This window comes from Nicotiana sylvestris, chromosome 8 (genome assembly GCF_000393655.2).
Source record: "Nicotiana sylvestris chromosome 8, ASM39365v2, whole genome shotgun sequence".
NCBI classification, from domain to species: Eukaryota; Viridiplantae; Streptophyta; class Magnoliopsida; order Solanales; family Solanaceae; genus Nicotiana; species Nicotiana sylvestris.
Window position 1 is genome coordinate 5,701,902 of NC_091064.1, and position 22,924 is coordinate 5,724,825.

At 34.2% G+C, this 22,924-nt stretch overlaps 2 protein-coding genes across 3 annotated transcripts; both read left to right on the top strand.

Annotated features, from left to right (window-relative positions):
- Nucleotides 1-1,197: 1,197 nt before the first annotated feature.
- On the top strand, nt 1,198-6,605 carry LOC104238316 (transcription factor bHLH123-like). 2 transcript variants are annotated; one of them, XR_713852.2, is made up of 8 exons: nt 1,198-1,983; nt 2,354-2,852; nt 3,501-3,608; nt 3,917-3,982; nt 4,090-4,155; nt 4,363-4,416; nt 4,960-5,164; nt 6,063-6,605. XR_713852.2 is itself a non-coding variant. In XM_009792642.2 (7 exons), the coding sequence occupies exons 1-7, from the start codon at nt 1,655-1,657 to the stop codon at nt 5,107-5,109; spliced, it is 1,272 nt and encodes a 423-aa protein (XP_009790944.1). In that variant the 5' UTR covers nt 1,198-1,654; the 3' UTR covers nt 5,110-5,587. The 2 variants fall into 2 exon arrangements, 1 of the variants encoding a protein (XP_009790944.1); XM_009792642.2 differs by lacking the exon at nt 6,063-6,605 and having other exon boundaries at nt 4,960-5,587.
- A 12,239-nt stretch (nt 6,606-18,844) lies between these two features.
- On the top strand, nt 18,845-21,993 carry LOC104238315 (indole-3-acetic acid-amido synthetase GH3.6-like). The gene is made up of 3 exons (XM_009792641.2): nt 18,845-19,916; nt 20,243-21,156; nt 21,262-21,993. Exons 1-3 carry the CDS (start codon nt 19,585-19,587, stop codon nt 21,846-21,848), a joined length of 1,833 nt encoding a protein of 610 aa, XP_009790943.1. The 5' UTR covers nt 18,845-19,584; the 3' UTR covers nt 21,849-21,993.
- The last annotated feature ends 931 nt before the right edge of the window (nt 21,994-22,924 follow it).

Genomic DNA, 22,924 nt, shown 5'->3' on the forward strand with positions numbered 1-22,924 from the left:
CAAAATAGTGGCTATTTTTCAATGACTTTGCAAACGCTAGCTATTTTTAAATGACCAGTCTGAAAACTAGCTAGCCCGTGCTATTTTTACTCAAATTCTACTAGGAAAAAGGTTTAAATATATAAGCCTCAACTTTATACTATGATTTAAAATTACTCTCAAATTGGAGTTCCGGCCCTTAAGTGTCTAGGACAAATTAAATAAGATTTTTTTCTTTTCGTAACGGCAAGAGTAATATTAAACCAAAAGTGTAAATGGAGGAAAACTTAATGTGCAGTTTCAGATAGTACAGAACCAAATTTGAGCATTATCACTAGTTTAATTGAGGTTTAATAAAATGTAGCTCAAGATTTTGAGTTAATATTTTTCTTATTATTATTTTTTGGTATAACCATCTAGTATCCGGAATGTACTGTCCCGATTAATTTAGATTTTTCATAGTGTAATATTTATTTAAAGGGAAAGTGCTTGCTATCATGGGTTTATCTATTTTCAGAACTCGAACCCAAAAAGTTTTTTATTAAGAGTGGAAGAATCTCATTCATCTCGCCACAACAGTCAATGTAAATTATGTAACATCAAATAAAGATTATGTGGGTATGACGTGTAAGCTCGTCTTCAATTATCAATGGTAGACATCTGTACAAAGAAAGGGAGTCTTGGCGTAACTGGTAAAGTTGCTACCATTTGACTAGGAGGTCATGGGTTTGAGTCGTGGAAAAAGTCTCTTGCAAAAATACAGGGTAAGGCTGCGTACAATAGATCCTTATGGTCTGGCCCTTCCTTGAACCTCGCGCACAATGGTAGCTTAGGTCACCGGTTGCCCTTTTTAGACGTCTGTACAAAGTCTATTTGGAATTCATTTTTTCTTTTTGGCCACAAAAGCAAAACTGAAATATATTCCTACTTTGAAGAAAATAATAGAGTCAAAGTGGGGGAAAAGCCAAGACTTCTATTGACTACTCCTATAAAAGATAAAACTAGTAAAAAGGCAAAAAGAAATTAAAAAAACAAGAAAGTAATTAATCAATGTTTGGCTAAGGATAGAATTCAATATAATTTCCTTACAAATTGACCCTTTCCATTTGTCTAATCACTCTTGAAAAAGGTCAATCAAAATGTTGGTCATTTCTCAAAGTCTCACTATTTTCAAATAGTTTAGTTTCCTATATATACTTCGATATATACTATAAATAGCAACATAAATCAAAACAAATCCATTTCAAATCTTTTATAAACATAGCCAAAAATTAAACCACAAAACCATAAACCAAACCCCAAGTGTAAAGCAAAGAGAATTTTCCAGAATAAGAATCTTGAATTTAATACCAAATAGAGAATAGAAAAAAAACAAGGAGTCATCTCAATTTATAAACTCTACTTTTCTTTCTTTTTTCGAGCTCTTATCTTGAGCCGATCTTATTCTTTCTCACTTGAGCTGATAGTAATGGTTCGAGCAGCAGCAGTCTGAAAACGAACAAGCTAACTAATATAGTCTTTGCAAGACTGAGCGAAGAATTTTTCTCTACTTTTCTAAATCGATTCGTACCAATCCTACACTTTTTTTTTGTCACTTCTTGAAAATCGCAAAAAGGATTTTCAGACTTGACAATACGGGAGGAAAACTGCTATCGGTATTGAAAACGTCCTTACTATGGCTGAAGAATTTCAACTAGGTAATGGAAATTGGTGGGATAATACGTCAATATCGAGGAATAGTGCGCCTACTGCAGCTTCTACTACAGTAAGTAACATGTCAAGCAACTATAGTAATTGGCAAAATACAGAAACTCAAGTGGACATCAAACCTAGGACTTTCTTGGATTCTGGTTCAGTATTGTCTGAATCTTCCGGCTGCGGCAGCAGCAGTGGCAGAGGCGGTAGTGGAGGCGGAGGTGGAGGTGTTTTATCTGCAGAAAATAATTTTCAAATGATGGGTTTAGGTCTAACTTCTCAACCACATGATTGGAACCAATCTTTATTGTAAGTAATACGAGCTTTCACCGACAGGCGAATTCAAAATTTGAACTTGATATATGAGTTTCGTATCTTTATGAGTTTATTTTTCTTTTCTTTTGGTTTTTCATTCGGTGTTCGGTACTCGTATTGGAGCTCAATTATATCGAGATTCGCACTGTGTAGAGCCTCATTCGGGGCGAAACGCTCCATACCAAGGAATTTTTCATGCCCCCTATATCTTTTGGTGGTTCCTTTATGTGCTTATCATTAAATTTATCGGTTGCGATTCAAAATTTAATATTTATTGAAATTTTAGTAATTTTTAACGCTCCGTTTTTCTAACAAATTAAAGTTTTTGTTTTTTTGTTTTTTTGTTTTTATTTTTTATTTTCAGGAGGGGTGAAAAAGCTGAGAGTGGTTTTTCTTCTATACTTCAACAAGGAGATTTAAATTCAAATACAAATAATTATCAGCTAGAAGCATCTAATTCTCAACAAGATCATCATTGGAATAGACAGAAAATATATTCAGGAAATTCTGAGAATTCTTCATCAGTGGATGATTATAAACAAATGAATTTTGTTTATAATATTAATCCATCAAATAATTATGGTTTAAGCCAAGAATCAGCAGCTCATGATAATCATGTGATGCATTCATCTACAACTTCTTCATGGTCTAAATTTCCTCAGTTTCTCCGAACATCTCCGCCGGAACAGCAGCCGCTGCAGCCATCGATGCCGCCGCCGCCTCCTCACAGTCAGCTGCATTTCTCAAATAATACTCCTTTTTGGAATGCCAGTGCAGCTGCCATGAATGATGTCCCTTCAACTCTTTTTCCTTCTAATTTGCATCCTCAACTTCCCATTCCAACAATTGATGAGAAAGCAAAGGTAATTATCGAATTATTTGATCATCTCATCTTAAAGTTTAAGTAATGTAACGTCTCAATATCCCGCCTCACCTTTTTCATGGGCTAGAGCTTGTGAGTCTATCGGAAACAGCATCTCTACCTTCGAGGTAGGGTAATGTCTGCATACACTCTACTCTCCCCAGACCCCACTTGTGAATTTATTCTGGGTTTGTTGTTATTATTATTGTTGGAAGTGAGATTTGAACACAGGACGTCTTGTCCGCTCTATGTCATGTTCAATTGCATAAACTTCTTGTCTGAATGTTTAAACTATTAGAGAGAGTACACTTATACGTAAGTAACTAAGTATGTTATGTCTCAACAGTAATATTTCATTACCAAAATGAATTCAGAATTTAGAGTCAACAAGTTCAAAATACGTATTATTTATTATGTCTTTACATTTTAAGTTTTTTTTTTATGTGTCTTAGTTATGCGAATCTAAAGTAGTGAATTCAGCTACTCTAGGTTCACCACAATTCATTATTTATGAAGAATTCATTCTGAAAAGAGCTGCATGATTTCATAGTTGTAACCATTTAATTTGCATGTCATATCTAGGGTTTTGATTTTCTTTTGGTAGATTGAATACATACATGTATTGATGTTAATTCTCTCATTGCAACAGAATATGGGAGAGGTTAGGGATATAAATAAAATGTCAAAGAAAACTAGCAGCGAAACAACAAATAAAAGACCACGGGATGAAACTCCATCTCCTTCGCCAGCTTTTAAGGTATGTTCGTCAGTTATCTTAAACTCTGTGTCCACTCAAATCGTAATATAAATTGGAACTGACGGACGAGGAAATATTTAATTTTAGAATATATATGACTTTCTTAGAAGGGACACCTTGGAGCAATGATAAAGTTGTTTCTATGTGGCCTATACATTACGGGTTCGAGTCGTGAAAACATCACTTAATGCTTGCATTAGAGTAGGATGTCTATATCACACCCCTTAGAGTGCCGCCTTTCCCGGGCTCTATGTGAATTGCACCGGAATATTTTTTTTTGATATATAGCTTTTTTAATTCATTTTTAGGTGAGAAAAGAGAAGATGGGAGACAGAATCACTGCACTTCAACAATTAGTCTCACCTTTTGGAAAGGTACACTGAGAATCACTACTTCTCTGAATTCATAGAAAAAACAAAAACAAAAAAAATATTTTTCAATCATTTTAATTTTTTCTTATTCTTTTATTTTTTTTTTCCAGACTGATACAGCTTCTGTACTCTCTGAAGCAATTGAATACATAAAGTTCCTCCATGATCAAATTGGTGTAAGTTTCAGAAGAACCTTGTCTTATTTATTTAAGTTGATTATATGAACAATTTGTAGCTAAAAAGAAAGGAAAATTACATAAAAGGTGTAACGACATTCTTAATAATTTAACCCTTTTGAAGAAAACCGTACTGATTTGGCTCAAAGCTGACAATATTACAGTTTCTTATCCGTTTCTTTTTCTTTTTTTAATTTAAAATTACAGGCATTAGGCGCCCCTTACATGAAAAGTGGATCATCTGCAATGCAACATCAACAGGTACTGAAAATTACCTGTTACTTCATTGTGGTTCACACTGAGAATTTTTTGGATTTTATTTTTATTTAATATTTGAAAAAAAGCTAAGTTTTGGTAAAATTTTCGAAAAATCATTGATAAAGTTGTGTTAGATTAGATGATTCACATTTTATGGAAAAAGTTCTATGCACTTACTATAATGTAAAATATGTATACACAATTAGGTTATCTACAGGGGTATTATCACTTTTAGCCCGCGCCAGAAACTATTCACATTTGATAGCCGAAAAAGTATGTAAAATTTGTATAATTTTTGTGTATAGCATACAGAATGTATGTATGTGTATATATATAAATTTTATACATTTTTTTGACTATTATATTTACAGCAGCTATACAGTGTCATTTTTCCTTATCTATACGTAGTTTTTATAATAATATGTTATTATAGATTAAAGAATATTCGTATGTATAAAAAAAATTACATAATTTCTTAAGGTTCAGGGTTTAGGGTTTAGAATATATATAGCAGCTGCCAATAATATGTACACTGATATTCTGCAGAGTAGTAATAAATCCGAGGATGCAGAAGGACAAAACCAAGATCTTAGAAGTCGAGGATTATGTTTGGTACCAGTTTCAAGCACTTTCCCAGTAACTCATGAAACAACAGTAGATTTCTGGACACCTACATTTGGTGGAACATTCCGATAATTACAACATTCAGAGGCTAATTCAGAATTTAAATTTGACGGGATCGGCTTCTAAGGTTCTTACCCCTAAACCTGTTGCACTTTCGAAATTATAGGTTCAAAATTTAATAGAGGGCGGCCAGGTGCATTAAGTTTCCGCTATGCGCGGGATCCGGGAAAGGGTCGGACCACTAGAATCTATTGTACGCAGCCTTACCCTGCATTTCTGCAAGAGACTGTTTCCATGGTTCGAACCCGTGACCTTCTGTTCACATGGCAACAACTTTGCCATTTACGCCAAAACTCAAAGTTTAATATTTTTTGAAATTAATTTAGTGATTTTTTGCATAGCCTCTCTACCCTTTGGGGTAGGGGTAAGGTCTGCGTACATATTACCCTCCTCAGATCCCACTTGTGGGATTATACTGGGTCGTTGTTGTTATTGTTGTTGTTATTGTATTAACACTTCATGTCGAAAATGATGGATTCAATTGAACCGATACTGTATAATTATCAGCTGCTAGTACACTTGGTCCAGGCTGATGATATGATGATGAAAAAGAAAAAGGATAAAAGGAAATGGTGAAAGAGAAAGGAAAAAGGAGTGACTCTTTAAACAAAATGATGCAGCTTTTGGCCAATATTAGGGACCATTGAATGCGTATATATTCTTCTAGCGGCGCAGTCAGCATATTTATTAAGGGTATCAAAATATAATAAATTAAATATACCGAAAAATTAAAAAAAGTTAAAATATAGTAAAAATACATAAAATAAATAAAAATATCTAACAATACAGTATAATTTCTAGCGAATGGCTCTCATTTGATACCCCTTGGTTAAATGTGACTTTGCCACTTTATTCTTGTAATACTAAAAATACGCCTTAATTTTAAATAGTTCGAAGATGGTACAGATTTATCATAAAAATGTACGTTGAGTGTCTGCTTATCGCAATTCTCCTCTTTTGTCCAGGCTTTAGACCAACAATTTTACAAGTGGAGTTGCATATATTCTTGTAATACAAAAGACACGCCTCAATTTTAAATAACTTGAAGACGGTATGGATTTATCATGAAAATGTATGCTGACTGTCTGCCTACCGCAATTCTTTTCTTTTATCCCGGCTTTGGACCAACAATTTGTGCAAGCTAGTTCACACAGGCAGAGTTGCATATATTCTTGTAATACAAAAAATACGCCTCAATTTTAAACAATTCGAAGATGGCGCAAATTTGTCATGAAAATGTATACTGACTGCCAGCCTATCGCAATTCTTCTCTTTTATCCCGGCTTTGGACCAACAATTTGTGCAAGCTAACTCACACAGGGAGAGTTGCATATATTATTGTAATAATTGAAGAATTGACACATTAAAGATGGTTTGCTATTTTAGGAATAAGATGATAAAACAAATTTGGTAGAAAAAAGAGTTGATGATTAGAAAATTATTTTAGTAGTTTATAGAAGAATTTGTTGTTTGTAGCTAATTTAGTTGAAATGATTGGAATAAAGGAGTTTTTAGCTAATTGTTGTATCTGTTATTTGTATAATGTATACTATATTGTTGGCACCACCTTTAATTTTTTATATATTATTTTAAAGAAAAGAAATAAGGAATAATGGAATTCACAGAATAAAGTTGAGTGTGGACTAGAGATCATTTGATTGAAAATTTTAACTTTTCATTTGTTTATTTGTTGGAATATGTTAGTGGAATCAGAAGATTATGGCCCATGCCCCCTCTCCAATTCTCACCCCCTTTTACACTCATATAAGTTATACTCATTTTATATGGTACATTTTGATTGGCCAACCGAAAGAAAGATAATTTTTTTAAACTTATAATCTAAAACAAAATATAAAAATATATTATTTTTTTAAAACAGATTGAAACGAGAAAGTGCATCAAATAAATTGGTAAAGATGGAATAGATTTCTGCGACTACATATAAAAGTATGCCACTAAAATTAAAATAAAAAATTTAAGTTAAATTTTTAAATAATAAAAATATATATTTTTCGGACTAACTAATAAAAAAATATTGTTCTATGAAATGGAGGGGAGTAGATATTTAATATATTCTTGGAGGAGTAATGGAGGGGTGTAGGTGAAGGAGCTATCAAACATACTTTATTTGGTGCTTTTTATCGAATGGTCACATTGAAAGGCAAATATAGAAAGCAAAACTCATTCGTCCTTCCCTTTATAGAATGTCCTCTAATTTATGAGACATTTTTTATTTAATCCAAAAAGAATAATATATTTTATATTTTGTAACAATTTAATTTTATTTTTTTTCTTTCTATACCTTAATGACATGATTTCAAGCTACATAAATTTTTATGGTTTGTTTTAAACCACAAATTTTTAAAGTTATGTCCAGTCAAACACTTTCACATGAATTAGGACAAATGAAATACATGTTCTGTACTCTTTGGATAGATATAGTAACCAATGGCGGATCCATGCACTAATTTTAGGTGCTTTAGCACCCATTGACATCCCCATAAACTATGTATAATTATATCAAAAATATAAGAAAATTAATTGTCACGACCCAAAATCTAACCATTTATAATTGCGCCTGTAGTGTTGCAAGGCAAGCCTATTCTCAAAATATTACTACTAATTTGATTATAAAAATTTAATAAAATATTTCAACATTTAAATTTTCATAAACTAGATCAACTCTAAATATAATATAGAAAAATACGGAAACGAGCCCCAAACATCGGGGTGTCACTAAGTCATGAGCGTCTAAAATTATAAACTAAGATATGTAAACTATCTAACTGTCTAAAAGAAGAAATGACAAGAAAGGTAACAAGGTCCTGCGGACACTGGCAGCTACCTTGCAATCTCCACAGATAGTCAGCCTGAAATCAATGATCGTCGCGCCCTAACTCACCTGGATCTGCACATAAAGTGCAGGGTGTAGTATGAGTACAACCACCTCAGTAGTAACAGAAATAACTAAGGAACTGAACAGTAGTGACGAGCTAAGTAAAACAATCCAATTATTTATTTTCACAATTTACAATAAACATAAATAAACAGGTAGATTCCATAACTCAGTAAATGCCACAAAGAAATTTAACATATAAATGTAGCAACAGCACAAATAAATACAACTTCATAGCAGTGTCACTCCATCACTCATCACTCGCACTCAGCACTCAACAAACTCAAAACACTCAACACTTTGCGCTCACTGGGGGTGTACAGACTCCGGAGGGGCTCTCAAAGCCCAAGCACTAAGCACGGACAACTCACGTGCCATCATATCAATATCTGGATCCGCACGGTCAACTCATGTGTTACGCGGACAACTCACGCGCTATCGTATCAATACCTGGACCCGCACAGTCAACTCACGTGCTACGCAGACAAATCACGCGCTATGGTATTAATATCCTCACAACCATGCCCTCGGCCTTACTCAATCATGTACCTCACTAGCCTCACCATCATCACAAATAAGGGGATACAACCCACATCAAGTATCACAGCATATTAGCAAATAATAGAGACTGAGGTAAACATGTACAATAATTTCTATGACTGAGTACAAATAATGTGAGCATGAATAAAGCCTAAGCATGATCTCTAACATGAAGGTAGACAAGTTCAACAACAAGTAACTACGTAAACACAGATGATGGCCATGAAGCCTCACGAGACGGACCAAGTCTCCATCCCTCGAGGTATACACCCACACGCCCGTCACCTAGCGTGGGTATCACCTCTAAACAGTCACACAATATTAAATTCTCCGGGTTTATACCCTCAAAGCCAGAGTTAAAATTGTTACTTACCTCAACAACGTAAAATCCTACTCTGGGATGCCCTCGTCCCTCGACTCGGTCTCCTAAAGCTCCGAATCTATCCAGAATATTTAATAACACATCCCAATTAGTCTAGCTGGATAATTTTCATAATCTCAGGACAAGTCAAAAATCAAAGTCAATCCCCGGTCCAATTAATAACTAATTTGTATACAATTATGTTGTCTAACGAAGTACTTTCGTCTTGGTGATAGTAAAAATTGCTTTGGTATTTATTGATTTCCTCTTTTTCGACCAGTAAGCAAACATTTTCCCCACATCATAAATATTAGACAGATTACAAAAAAAAATAATGCACTTTCATTGTGCATAAATTGCCGAACAGTGGGTGTTTCAGAAGCCATCACGCTGGCCTTCTCAAAAATTCAAAGATACTAATTGCTTCTGTCATGGAACGATAATTGTATCACTCAAATTAGAGAATCAAAACAGTAGGTTCTTGGAAAAAGAATTTCCTATTTCTTTTTCAAATCACATCATTGTATAGTTATTATGTCTATTAATTATGGCATACTCACTATTCCCATACCCTATACTGCTAAAATATGTAATTAACCACAATCAATTGAAATATATATTAGAATTTAGTAATACCTGCACTATGAAAGTTAACAACAGAGCTTCTTACGATGTCGCCGATAATTTTTCCACAACAATTCTTCTTTGTGTGTTTTTGCCTCTTTGTTTCTAAGACCCAGAAATTAATTACCTAATGTTTTTTTTTACTTTTAAGCCATTGAAAATGTGGTAGCTCCTAGAGAATGGGCTTAGCCCACTTCTATTCATATAATATAGCACGTAATAAAGTCCAATTTCCAACTTCGCCAATTCAAGTCTAATTCTACCACGGACATTCAAATTATATTCCGGACACACTCCTAAGTCTAAAATCACCCAACGAAGCAATTGAATCATAAAAATCCAAATCTGAATTCGTTTACTCATAAGTCAACTTCCGGTTGACTTTTCTAACTTAGCTTTCTAAATAAGAGACTAAGTGTCTCATTTCACTCCAACAATACTACGGACCCAAACCTACCAACCCGATACGACTCAACACAACTGAACAAAATATAAAGAAGTAAAAATGGGGGAGACGGGAATTTAACTTTCGGAACGACTGACTGGGTCATTACATTGATATAAGATGCTAGCAAGCACCCAGGAACCAAAAAGATTAATGGGTGTTGTGGTGTTGAGATTGAAGTAAAGGCGTGTCTGAAGTTAGAGGCGTGGGTTCGATACCTACTTGACTTGTAACTAGAAGTCATTTTTGATAATGATAATATTAATCGTAGTTTTTTTATTAATTTTTTTCTGTATTGAGTTCGAATAGATGTACACTTATGCTATGTGATTGGTACTAACTTTATGTTAAAGGAAGTGAGCACTCACGACCATAAAATCCTGGACCCGCCACTGATAATAACTTTTAATATAATTGGAACTCTCGTGTACTTACTAGTGCAATAGTTAATCCAAGTTCACCTTGGCTCTCGCTCCAAAATTCTTATGAAGACTCTGGTGACACATGTGTGCGATAGGGTCCTTACAAATGTCAAAGATTGGTGATATTGTCATTATAAGTGTGTGAAGTCGATAGTGTAGTTGATGGATGGGGGATCTATCTACTTGCATTAACTTACCATAGCTAGTAGAAGAAACTTAGTCGTAAAATACAACGATTTTTCTAAAAGTGTTAAGATCGTTGGATTACGATTTAATGATGTTGTTGCCTTAATATATCTTCATCTATTAGTAAGTTAATCATTAAAAGTATTTTAAGCAAACATAAAATTTTAAAGATCAAAGTGGTCCTAATTAATTATGTCACACCTTTTTTTTGTGTCTGTTTTCGAAAGGATGATATCTTTTTATATTTAGAAATAATTTAACATTAAATATTTTATTTTTTGTATAATGGAACAATTTATAGCCGTGTTAAGTCAAATACCATCATATAAACTGGGACAAGAAATAGTTCTTATTTTAAAGGAGCCAAACAAATAAATAGGTCTACTAGAAAACTTTCATACAAAATCCTACACCACCTTAGCATATGGCATCCGTTAGCCTTTGGGTCCTCTATCCACAATATTAATTGGTTTAATCATGACTTTCTAAGTACTAATATTTGTGAATATACACTACATACATACTATATGTGTAGACTTTGATAATGCTACACCCAATTAAGTAAAAAAAGATGCATAAGTATAAAATGATAGGAGAATTGGAAAATGAAAAAGAGAGGGAGTGTACTTTTGTTTATATAATAATTATGTCTTTACCATATATTTTACATACGAGTTCAATTCTTTTTCAAAAGCCGAACACGTAAAAAAAATCTTTTTAAAAATGGAAGAAAGTGAGATTAGAATTTAATACCCCTTTCTATTCTGATATCATATTAAAGTATGTAACTATCTCATCCAAAAGACTTTGCCGAATTTTACTAATAATATTAACAAGCCATTACTATTTTTAAAAAAATTCTCATCCAGTATATTCCATATCAGTACGGAGTCTCGATTAATTCAGATTCGCATCGTGTAAGGCTCGGAAAAGCAGTCTCAACCAATATTCATATTCATTCCACTACGAGCGTACTACTAGCATTATGATAGTTAATAGGTATAGCTTTTGTTAGACAGCTTTTAGGGTTGTCATCAAGTACTATACAGTGTCATTTTCCTTTATAATTTCACATCCAATATTTGGTACCAGTATCGGAGCCCAACTAATCCAGATTCACATTGCGTAAGGCCCATGAAGAGAAAAGAACTCCCGACTAATACTTCTTTCTTACGGCTCGAATCTGAAACTTCTAATTAAATATGAAAAAATTATATTTATCCCACGACGATCGTACTATTACTATAGTTAATAGGTATAGCTTTTGTTAGACAGCTTTTAGCAATGCCATCAACTACTTTGGAATATCTACATTTTAATTTCGAAAAGCAAGTAAATAGCTTTACTGAGAAGCATAAATGAATCCAAAAAGATAGCATCAATGCAATCATCATCAGTGTCTTCTTGGAAAAGTCTACTTAAATTGTTCGCCATGAAGTACCACGAATTTCTCACTTTTTTCTTTGATTTGATTTCAGAATAGGGGAAGCTGGAAAAATTGGTTTTTAAATTCATAAATAATCTTATAATCAGTCAAAAAGATGCTTGTTCCTTTCCTCCTATCTTTTTTAGCCCTTCGGTATCGTCCGATTAATTTGAATTCGTGTCGCAAAAAATCCGTTAAACAGAAAACTCTATCTATCTCCATTGAAGAGCTCGAATATCGAATATGAAATCTCTGGTTAAAGGTGAACGAATCTCATCTATCTTGCCACGTCGCTTGCTCGCGTACTATCAAAATAAAGAAGATAATTAAATAAAATATGAAAAGGTAGAAAGCCTTGAAAAAAATGTAGGTAGATGCTCTTCCGATTTCGTTACTATTGCCATGTTTAAGTCGACATATAATTTGGTGTAAACATCTGGTACGAATAAGTTTTTTACCGTGGGTCCCCCGAGCTTGGAGTTTAGACTTGCATTCCTCACTTCCTAAGTATGTCGCGCCTTAGGAAAAAGCAGAATGTAACGTTTTGATAAAATCATTATTCAAATGCTTATGATATTGTGACGCCCATGATGGAAGGTGGGCCAATGAGAGCGGATCGAGTAGGACGGGTAGGATTCTACACTGGCAAGCTTTTGAAGTAATAGTGTACATGTCATCTTAGTAAATCCCATATCGAAATGGGAGAGGAAAGTAAAAAGCTCTATAAGGCACAATTCACATGATACGTGCTCTTTGGGGCTCGATGATGGCATAGTCCAATGGACAAGGCCATGAGATTTGTTGGGACAAAACGGGCAATACGTGTTGCAAGCTTGGATCGTGACATGTATCCTAAACTTTAGTTCCTTGCATTCTGCATTGTATTTGTTGCAGGATTAGATTACTTGGGTTAGGGGTGGCAAATGGGCTGTTTGGACTGTAATTGGGCGGGTTAAAATGGGTTGAACTAATAAATATAAAAATAGCACGGTATAGTCAGTTTTCGGACTGGTCATTCAAAAATAGCCAACGTTTACGAAGTCAATGAAATAGTCACTATTTTGCTGCAACAGAGACCGGTCCAGCATAATATACTGGAGTTCGGTGCACCTGTGTATGAACTCCAGCATATTATGCTGGACCGGTATACTTTGCTGACTCCAGTATAATACACTGGAGACTAGAGCATCGGTGCTCCAAACTCCAGTATATTATACTGGACAATTATACTTGCTGGAACTCCAGTATACAGCATACTTATCCTGGAACTCCATCATATTATGCTGGAGTTCCAGCATACTTATCTTGGAACTCCAGTATAATATGCTGGAGTTCAAGCATACTTATGATGGAACTTCAGTATAATATACTGGCGTATTTTCCGGGTTTTGAACAATATTTTCACTCAGATTTATCTTACATGAAAAGTGACTAAATTTCGATTACTTTTGAAACTGGACTATTTTTGAACGACCAGTTATAAATCTGACTATTTTTGAACGACCAGTTATAAATCTGACTATTTTTGAATTTCATCATTGCTTAATCTTGCCCAAATATTACTTGGGCTGAAATAGATTGGGTCAATATAGGCTAAACAATGGATTATAACTCAACCCGCTCAACTTGACCCATTATGTTTACAATATATTATCCTTTTGGTTTTTCTTGTAAGACAACCAATGTCATGAGAAATCTTTACTTTTTTTCGTATCTGTTTTCTTTTATTTTGAATTTTCTTTTTGTAAGACGCCATCAGCAGCTCTTTTTTGTTTCTAAAATCACAACTAATTCGATTTCTTAGATCTGGTAGTATTGACCTTGTTAATTATTGTAATTGATAAAAAAAAATGAAAATTTTGTGAATCATTTAACTTGCAAGTTGAATTCTTGTGAATAGTACTAATTCAGTTATCTATTACGGTTAATGATGGTTATTAGTTCCAATCCCGAACAAAATTTTCATATCCATTTTTCATTTTGACGTCACGTCAACTGATATTTTGTTTTCTAAAAATCAAATTATTCAAAGATAATAATTACATGAGATCTATTCTTTCAATGTTAAGATAAAATTACTTCTTATTTTATTATTAAATATTCTAAAGAGTATGATTTATCCACAAATGTGATTTATAAAAAGAACAAATGTTTTGACCGTATAAAATAATTATATTTCATCTTGAGATTATAAATTAAAATTCACTTTTTTGGACAAGGGATTAATCCTATTTTTATTTGATTGGGCATCAGTGGAGGTACACATATGTCCAGCTTGAAGAGAGAATTTTTGGGCACTAACATGGGTTATAGTTGGGCACTATCATAGGTTAATTTGTGAGGATTTGCATCTATACCCGTTTTTTGGGTTACGTTTTAATTTGTGTCCGTTTTGTAAAAAAAAATTGCAAACATACCCACTTTTTCGCGTAACTTCAGCATACGGGGCTGAAGTAGCAAAGGCAATCACGCAAAACTTCAGCATTCTAGTAGACGGGCCTGAAGTAGCAAAGGCAGTGCTTAAGTTTTTTTTATCCTGGATAAGATGCTGAAGTTATTTAGTTCATTTGTAAAAAATTAAGCACTAAAATAGCTGAAGTATTTTTTTCATGGATTCATTATTTTTTTCATAAAGCTTTTTCAAAAACTTCAACATAAGATGCTGAAGTTATTTAATTCATTTGTAAAAATTTCAGCACCAAATAAGCTGAAGTTTTTTTGTCCTGGATAAGCTTTTTCAAAAACTTCAGCAGAAGATGCTGAAGTTATTTAATTCATTTGTTAAACTTCAGCACTATATAAGCTGAAGTAACATTTTGCAAGAAGAGTGAAATATAAACTTTATTTCTTTAGTTATTAGTAGTCTTATTGCTATTTTCCACAAATGTTCTTTCGGATACAACCAACGAAAAGTTCTACCAATGTGTTTGCCAGAATTCTGAGTATTGTGTCCCTTTTTCACAGCTTTCGTCACCCCAACCAATGCTTCATTCACCCACAACACAAAATCTCAGATAGTTAGTGTCTTTCAGTTGTTAATAAAAGAAGAAGAAGAAGAAGAAGAAGAAGAAGAAGAAGAAGAAGAAGAAGAAGAAGAAGAAGATGAGGAGAAGAAGAAGGAGGAGGAGGAGGAGGAGGGGAAGGAGAAGGAGAAAGGGGCTGAAGTTGTTTAAAAATTGGGTGCAAGTTAAAACTTTTTTTAAAAAATAGGTATAAGTTAAATGGGGGTGACTAAATAGGGCGCCCCGTGCAATTTTCACGTTAATTTGGGCTAGTAAATATTTATGGGTTATTTAATTTTGCGCTAGCCCAAATCAGCCCATCAACAAAATCACTCTAGCCCAAACCCATTAACTTGGGCGGGCTGGGCAGGTTATATGGATTTGGGCCTATTTTGCCACCCCTAACTTGGGTTGGGTATGTTGTATTCTCACTAGTCGTATGTGTATATATAGGAGTAGAGAGGTTTACTAAGTAGGAATGTAAGACTGGCCATTTCTGTAACTATTTTAAGTTAGGAGGATGTTTTAGTCCAATTTTTAATTCCACATTAAACTTAAAATGGTTATTCTTGCAAAAATTCCTCAAACAGGGACAAAAGTTAAACATCGGCGCAAAAGTATCATGTTTTGCAAATCTCCCCATTCACATTTTTAGGACATTTATTAAGTCTGTCACATTTTTAAAAACATATTCTAACTTTTAATGTCCATTGATTTCTTTTTCTTTTTCTTTTCTCTCGTTGATGTCTATGGATGAAGCTAGAGGAGCGGAAGGGAGTTTATCTGAACCGGCTTCGCCAGAATGTTAACAATTTGAGCACCTTTTTACCTACAGTTTAGGAGGTTAATATATAAAGTGCCAACAACTAGAGATGAAGGTACTGAGCATGGGCGGATTTATAGCCCAATATATGGGAAACGTGAACCCATGGTCGCTCCGTCAAAATTAAGTATTTTTTATGTACATATTTTTAAGAATTGAACTAATATTATCTGCTGGCACTCATGCTCTAAAGAGGCTAAATGATACACTTGGTTGTATATTGTATTATTTACCTAGAGGAATAGAGAGCAATTCCCACTTAATATTTTATTTTTCCTCTTTCTTTAATGATTCACCCATAAAAAATATGATATCTTTCTTTGAATGAACATGAAATTTAAGAAAAAAATATGTTTGAAACTTATAGACTTAAATATGCCATAATATTTATTGCTATAAAACTTTTGAAATTTATAGTCTTAACGTGTTATAATATTTTCGTAACTATAAAAGTCTATCACCAAAATAAAATATATGTTTAAAGTTGATCTTTATTCAAACACAAAAACTCCAAAAACTTATAAATTTTCATCACAAACATATTGATCCGGGAAAAAAAAACATAACCTTTTAGTAATAGAATGGCCAGCTTAGAAGAAGAAAAGATTAGAGAAATAGGTGTTAGGATATACTATCTGAATTTCTTCTTATAGTAAATTTTGTGAGGTATTTTTCTGGAATTTTTCTAAGTAAATTAGAACAAAATCTATAATTTATTTATTTTTCTATGTATATATATCACTTTCAACTCTAGTTACTCTCTCCCTTTAAATTTGCGTGACATCATTTAACTGGATACAGAGTTTAATAATAATAAAGAAACACGTTGAAATATTTGATTTTAAATGTGTCATAACATATACATATGATTAAGGGCATTTCATTAAGAGCAAAAGAGGAAATTTCGGTTAAATTTTTTCGAATTTAGAAATCTAAGATTCTGTTTATAAACAGAAAAAAGAAAAGCTAATACCACATAAACTTAGATGAGTGAAGTATATAAAAAAGTGCAACCCAGTGCACAAAGTTAGTGACGGATTCAGAATTTTAAAGTCATGGGTGCTCGCCGATAAAAATTTCAAAAGAAGAGAAAAAAGGAGTTTAGCCGCGGGTGCTCACTCAATATTTATCTAAATACTTTTATGATTACCTATGCAAATTTACTAAATCTGGTCAACGATAATGGGTGCCTGAGCACCCACAAGAGACCACATAGATCCGACATTGCACGAAGCTTCTTGCATTCATGCAGAGTTTGTGAAGGGTTACACCTAAAGGGATGTGGTGTAAATAGTCTACCCTAATGCAAACATGAATGGCTGATTCCAGAGCTCGAACTCGTGATACATAGGTCAGGGTGAAGTGTAGCCCAAATTAGGAGGATCTATAATGTTTTCATAATTCCCCTCCAGCATGACTCGAACACAGGACCTTACGGTCGTGAGTGAAGGTGCTTTTACCAACTGAGCAAGTCTCACTTGTCTAATTAGTCAAGTTTGTTCATAATAAACATATTCTCAATTTCAAATATTATGTTTGTTCATATACATCATGTCCTTTCATAACATACATATTCCAAATTAAAGTGAATATCATCTTTTAACTAACCTATCCTTGTTTGGATTTGAAAATAATTTTTTTTTTTACTTGACTATAAACCTATGCATGAATTCCATAATTCAAATACAACCTTTTCTTCCACAAAATGATGTTTTGTCGGGAGGATAAGTTAAACATTAGAAATTTGAAAGAAAAAAAATTGAAACATATGAAACGCATGGAACGATAAGAAATATTAAAATTGCAACTTTAATATGTTCCTCCATTTTTCTTCCCTTAAATAACTAGCGTTTATCAGAATTTTACCTCGTGACGTGCGCCTAATTCATACATATTTTTTTTAATATTCTACTAAATAAATTTAATTTTGTCATGAGAGTTTGAAGTTTTTATGACATTTACGATATTGGGATTCATATCAAAAAGTGCAATCGAGAAACTTCTTGTTACAAAACCATTCAAATGCTTCACCAATGACTGACTAGAATTAGAGAGCGCGATCCTTCCCTGAACCTTATATTTACGTGGTATACCGAACTGCCTTTTTTTTTGTCCCGATTTTTCCTGAAACAAATGTCTTTCTTTTAGACAAATAATTGAAAACTTGCAACAGCTATGTGCTCAATTAGGTATACAAGACCAGAAACCTGTTGTAAGCAGTAACATTGTTTCTAGTTTTTAATTATTAGAAGAAACTGGAGCATACGGCATACCATTATTTATACTCAGAAATTAACAGCTTGTTTGGATGGTTGTTCCCCGTTGTATTGTATTATTATCCCAAAATAATATTTGTTTTGATTGTTTCATTAAAATTGGTTATATTGTATTGTTAAATCCATTGTTCCAGAACAATGAAAGGTTTCCTTTTTTGAAACAACTGATTTGGTGTGGTGAGATTGTTTCCTATTTTTAATTCCAATTAAGCCCTAACTTATTACTTCACAATTCTATTTTACCCTTTACCTTTTTTTCTATTTTAATTCCAAATCTTCAACCTATAACCTACTTTGTTTTTTTTTCTTGAACTTTTGCCGTTATCGTTAAAGGTGTTTTGCCACCTTATGTTTTATTTTTTCTCCTAATTTACTTTTAACTCAATTCTACTTATCTGTACTTCTTTGTTTTGCCTTCTTCTGTCTCGCTCCTTTGTTCTGCTTTTTTAAGGTGTTTTGTCTTCTTCTGTTTTATTTTTTCAAATTATTTTTATACATAATTTTTGATAAATTTAATATTTAAACAATTAACGGTAGTTTAGTAAACTTACCAGTTAGAATACAGTATGATACAGTCAAACCAAATAGCAAAATATTATTTAACAATAACAAACAATACAATTTATCCAAATATTATATTCATAAAATGATACGATACAATACATTATAAAACGATAAGGAAGAATGATCCTAACAGAGTGTAAAGTTTTTGTCTCTAGATAGAGATATGACAGATCTACTTACTTTAATCGCAATAACATCAACAGTAGCATCCAAAAATATCCTTAGTCACAAGTCACAACTATTAAAAACGATATTTATATGTGGCATTAAAGTTGTATGTCTGAATGTCAGTCAAACATGTTTTGAACTATCTAAGCCACAATGGACAAAAGGGAACACAAAATAATGCAATCGCAGGTTCAATTCCCACGGGATGCAAAAACACTATACTTCCTTCTTTTTAATTTACATAAAGTCATTTGACTGAGTACGGAGTTTAAGAAAATGGATAAGACTTTTGATTTTGTGGTGTAAAATGAGTCACATATATTTTGTGTAGCTATAAATCATTGTGTAAAGGTAAATTATTTCCAAATAAGGAAACGAATTATTCTTTTTGGCACGGATTAAAAAGGAAATAGGTTCACACAAATTGAAACGGAGCAAATATGATAATTTCTTTTCATCTATATATGTCTTGGTGCATTGAGTTAGCCGATACCTGTGTTGATAGAAAATAGTAGATAAACTGTGGAACTAGTCAAGGTGCACGGAAGATGGCCGGACAACACAAAATATATATTTACACGTAAAACCCAAAGCTTTATCCATATAAAGCCACTTGTACCTTATCGACTATACCCACACCCAACATACATTATCTTCACCTTGTAGCAAATCTTGATTCAGCCTTCCCACAGTCTCTGTGTGGACTTCCATATACACACAACCTAAGGTGAAACAGTTACAGGTCTTTATTACTATGGAGAAAACCATACCTGGTAGAGAGGACAACAAGAAATCCACTGATTGTAGTATCGCAGAGGACAACAAGGCGGTTCTTCAGTTCATTGAAGAAGTCACTACCAACGTTGACGAGGTCCAAAAGAGAGTTCTTGCTGAAATCCTCTCGAGGAATGCCAATGTTGAGTACTTGCAGCGTCATAATCTCAACGGTCACACTGATAGAGAGACGTTCAAGAAAGTCATACCTGTCATCACCTATGAAGATATTCAGCCTGATATCAACCGTATAGCAAATGGTGATAAATCTCCAATCCTCTGCTCCCAACCCATCTCTGAATTCTTCACAAGGTTAGTCCTTTTCTTTTGCTTTACTGTTCTAACTGTGCTTGCCTAAGCCGGGGGTCTCTGGAAACAGGCTCTTTACCTGCATGCCTAAGCCCGGGATCTCTGGAAACAGCCTCTTTACCCGCATAAGGTAGGGGCATGCGGGTAAAGGTAAAGTATGCTTACACACTACCCTTCCCAGACCCCACATATGAGAATATACTGGGAATGTTGTTGTTGTTAGTCCTTTTCTTTTATTCCGACAGAAGATGTGCATCCCTATGTCATTAGTATTTCCATGTGAACCTTTTGTCTTTAAATTTTGCTAAATGGGCAATTTTTATATGCAGTTCTGGGACGTCCGGAGGGGAGAGAAAGTTGATGCCAATAATAGAGGAAGATTTTGGGAGGAGATCACAGCTATACAACCTTATGATATCTGTGGTGAGCCAATCTTTTCCAGATTTGGAAAAGGGCAAAGGAATGTATTTCATGTTCGTAAAGTCTGAGGCAAAGACCCCAGGAGGATTACTAGCTCGCCCTGCTTTAACTAGTATTTTCAAGAGGCCTCATTTCCTCAACTTAAACCACACCAGCCCAATTGAGACTATTCTCTGCCTAGACTCTTATCAGAGCATGTACTCCCAAATGCTTTGTGGCCTCTGCCAAAACAAAGAAGTCCTACATGTAGGTGCGGTGTTTGCATCCGCCTTCATCCGTGCCATGCGATTCTTGGAGAAGCACTGGTCTCTACTTTGTAACGATATCCGAACTGGAACCATTAACGCACAAATTACTGATCCTGCAGTGAGAGAAGCAGTGATGAAAATCCTAAAACCTGACCCAGAGTTAGCTGATTTTATTGAGGCTGAATGCAGCAAAAGTTCATGGCAAGGGATTGTCACTAGGCTGTGGCCTAATACCAAGTATGTGGACGTTGTCGTCACTGGAACCATGTCACAATATATATCAACCCTTGAGTATTACAGCAGTAGCCTCCCTCTTGTCAGTACCACGTATGCTTCATCGGAATGTTCCTTTGGAATCAACTTGAACCCGCTTTGCAAACCCAGTGAAGTTTCTTACACGCTCATTCCCACCATGGGTTATTTTGAGTTCTTACCAATTCACAGAATCAATAACGAAGTCAAAGACTCTATCTCCATGTCCGAGTCGCAAAATGAGAAAGAACAACAACAATTAGTCGATCTGGTTGATGTCAAGATTGGGCAGGAGTACGAGCTTGTTGTTACCACATATTCTGGTACTTTCAAACACCAAATAAAATGCTCGACGCACACTCTTTGTTCCATTATCTATCCAACAATTCTTCTAATGCTTAAAATATCTTGAACTTGTGCCATTTCAGGACTCTATAGATACAGGGTGGGTGATGTGCTTCGGGTAGCTGGATACAAGAATAATGCACCTCAGTTCACCTTCATTTGTCGGGAAAATGTAATCTTGAGCATTGATTCCGACAAGACTGATGAAGTTGAGCTACAAAATGCAGTGAAAAATGCAGCGAGTGTTCTGATACCATTCGATGCACATGTAACCGATTACACAAGCTATGCTGATACTTCTACCATCCCAGGCCACTATGTCGTATTCTTGGAGCTGAGAGTGAATAGCTCTACCCCAATCTCTCCTTCAGTGTTCGAAAATTGTTGCCTCAGCATTGAAGAATCTCTAAACAGCGTCTACCGCCAAGGCCGTGCATCTGACAAATCCATCGGACCTCTGGAAATCAGGATAGTTGAAATTGGAACTTTCGACAAACTCATGGACTATTGCATTAGTTTAGGTGCTTCCATAAACCAATACAAGACACCGCGGTGTGTGAAATTAACACCCCTTATTGAGCTATTGAATTCGAGGGTCGTGTCCAGCCACTTCAGTCAAACATGTCCAAATTGGATTCCTGGCCACAAGCAATGGAACAACATGAATTGAATAGCCAATTTCCATTTCTTCTACTGGTAGTTTCTTTCCCTATGCAGAAAAGAACAACTATCTTTGTAAATTATTATAGCATTGGAAAAGAGTGAAACCTGGTAGACCTATCTATATTAATGCTTCAGTTTAGAACTTTTTTATCTCCTTTCTCTTCTATTTTCCTGAAATAAATGTCTGCCTTTCGGACAAATTTTTAAACTGGCAAAAACAATATGCTCATTTAACTATGTGAGGCCATAAATATTTCACATAATATGTCCAACCTTGTGAAGTAATAGTGATTAGTGATTGTGATTCTCAATCAACATTCTAAATTGTGTTCTGTATGCTATATAAGACACTGCATATTTAGGATTAAGCCCAACATAATCCACAATTTTTGAATTTTAACTTAAAGGATTCTATTTAATTTTCATGAATCACTAATACACCACAATATTTGACAAAATGGAAACAAAGAGGAAATAGAGAGAAACTTCATTACAGTGATCTTCATCTTCCCACGATTTTCAGTTAGGAACTGATGAACAGTTACTTGAAAAGACTACTTCCATGTGAATTCGCCGGCGCCGGCGCTTTTTCTTCAGCCGCCGTTTACGTTTCTTACTGCCGAAAAAAATTTGGGAGAGAGGATTAGAGAAGTGTTCGATGATATTCCTTTTGATTCGCCATTGAGAGTTATACGACGGAATTGCAATTGAGGTTAGAAGTCGCATTGCCATGCATATAAGTCGCATTTGCCCATTACGATTTATAAGTCGCATTTACTTATTGCGATTCATAAGTGACTTTAAAAGTCGCATTTACCATTCTGTTTTATAAGATGGATTTAAATTATAAGCCACATTTAACTAGGATGTATAGGTTGTATTTGAAAATTGCTATTTATGTCCGGAGCGGATTACACGGTGGAAAATCGAACTTCACCAATAAAATGGAAGTTCATGTCGGACTAAAGTACACTATTTTGTCACAAAACATGGATGTAGGCAAAGTTGATTGATTTTTTGTTACAAAAAATTATTTAGTGACTTTCTGTAATATTTAGGTAAGTTAAGTGAAATATTTGTTAC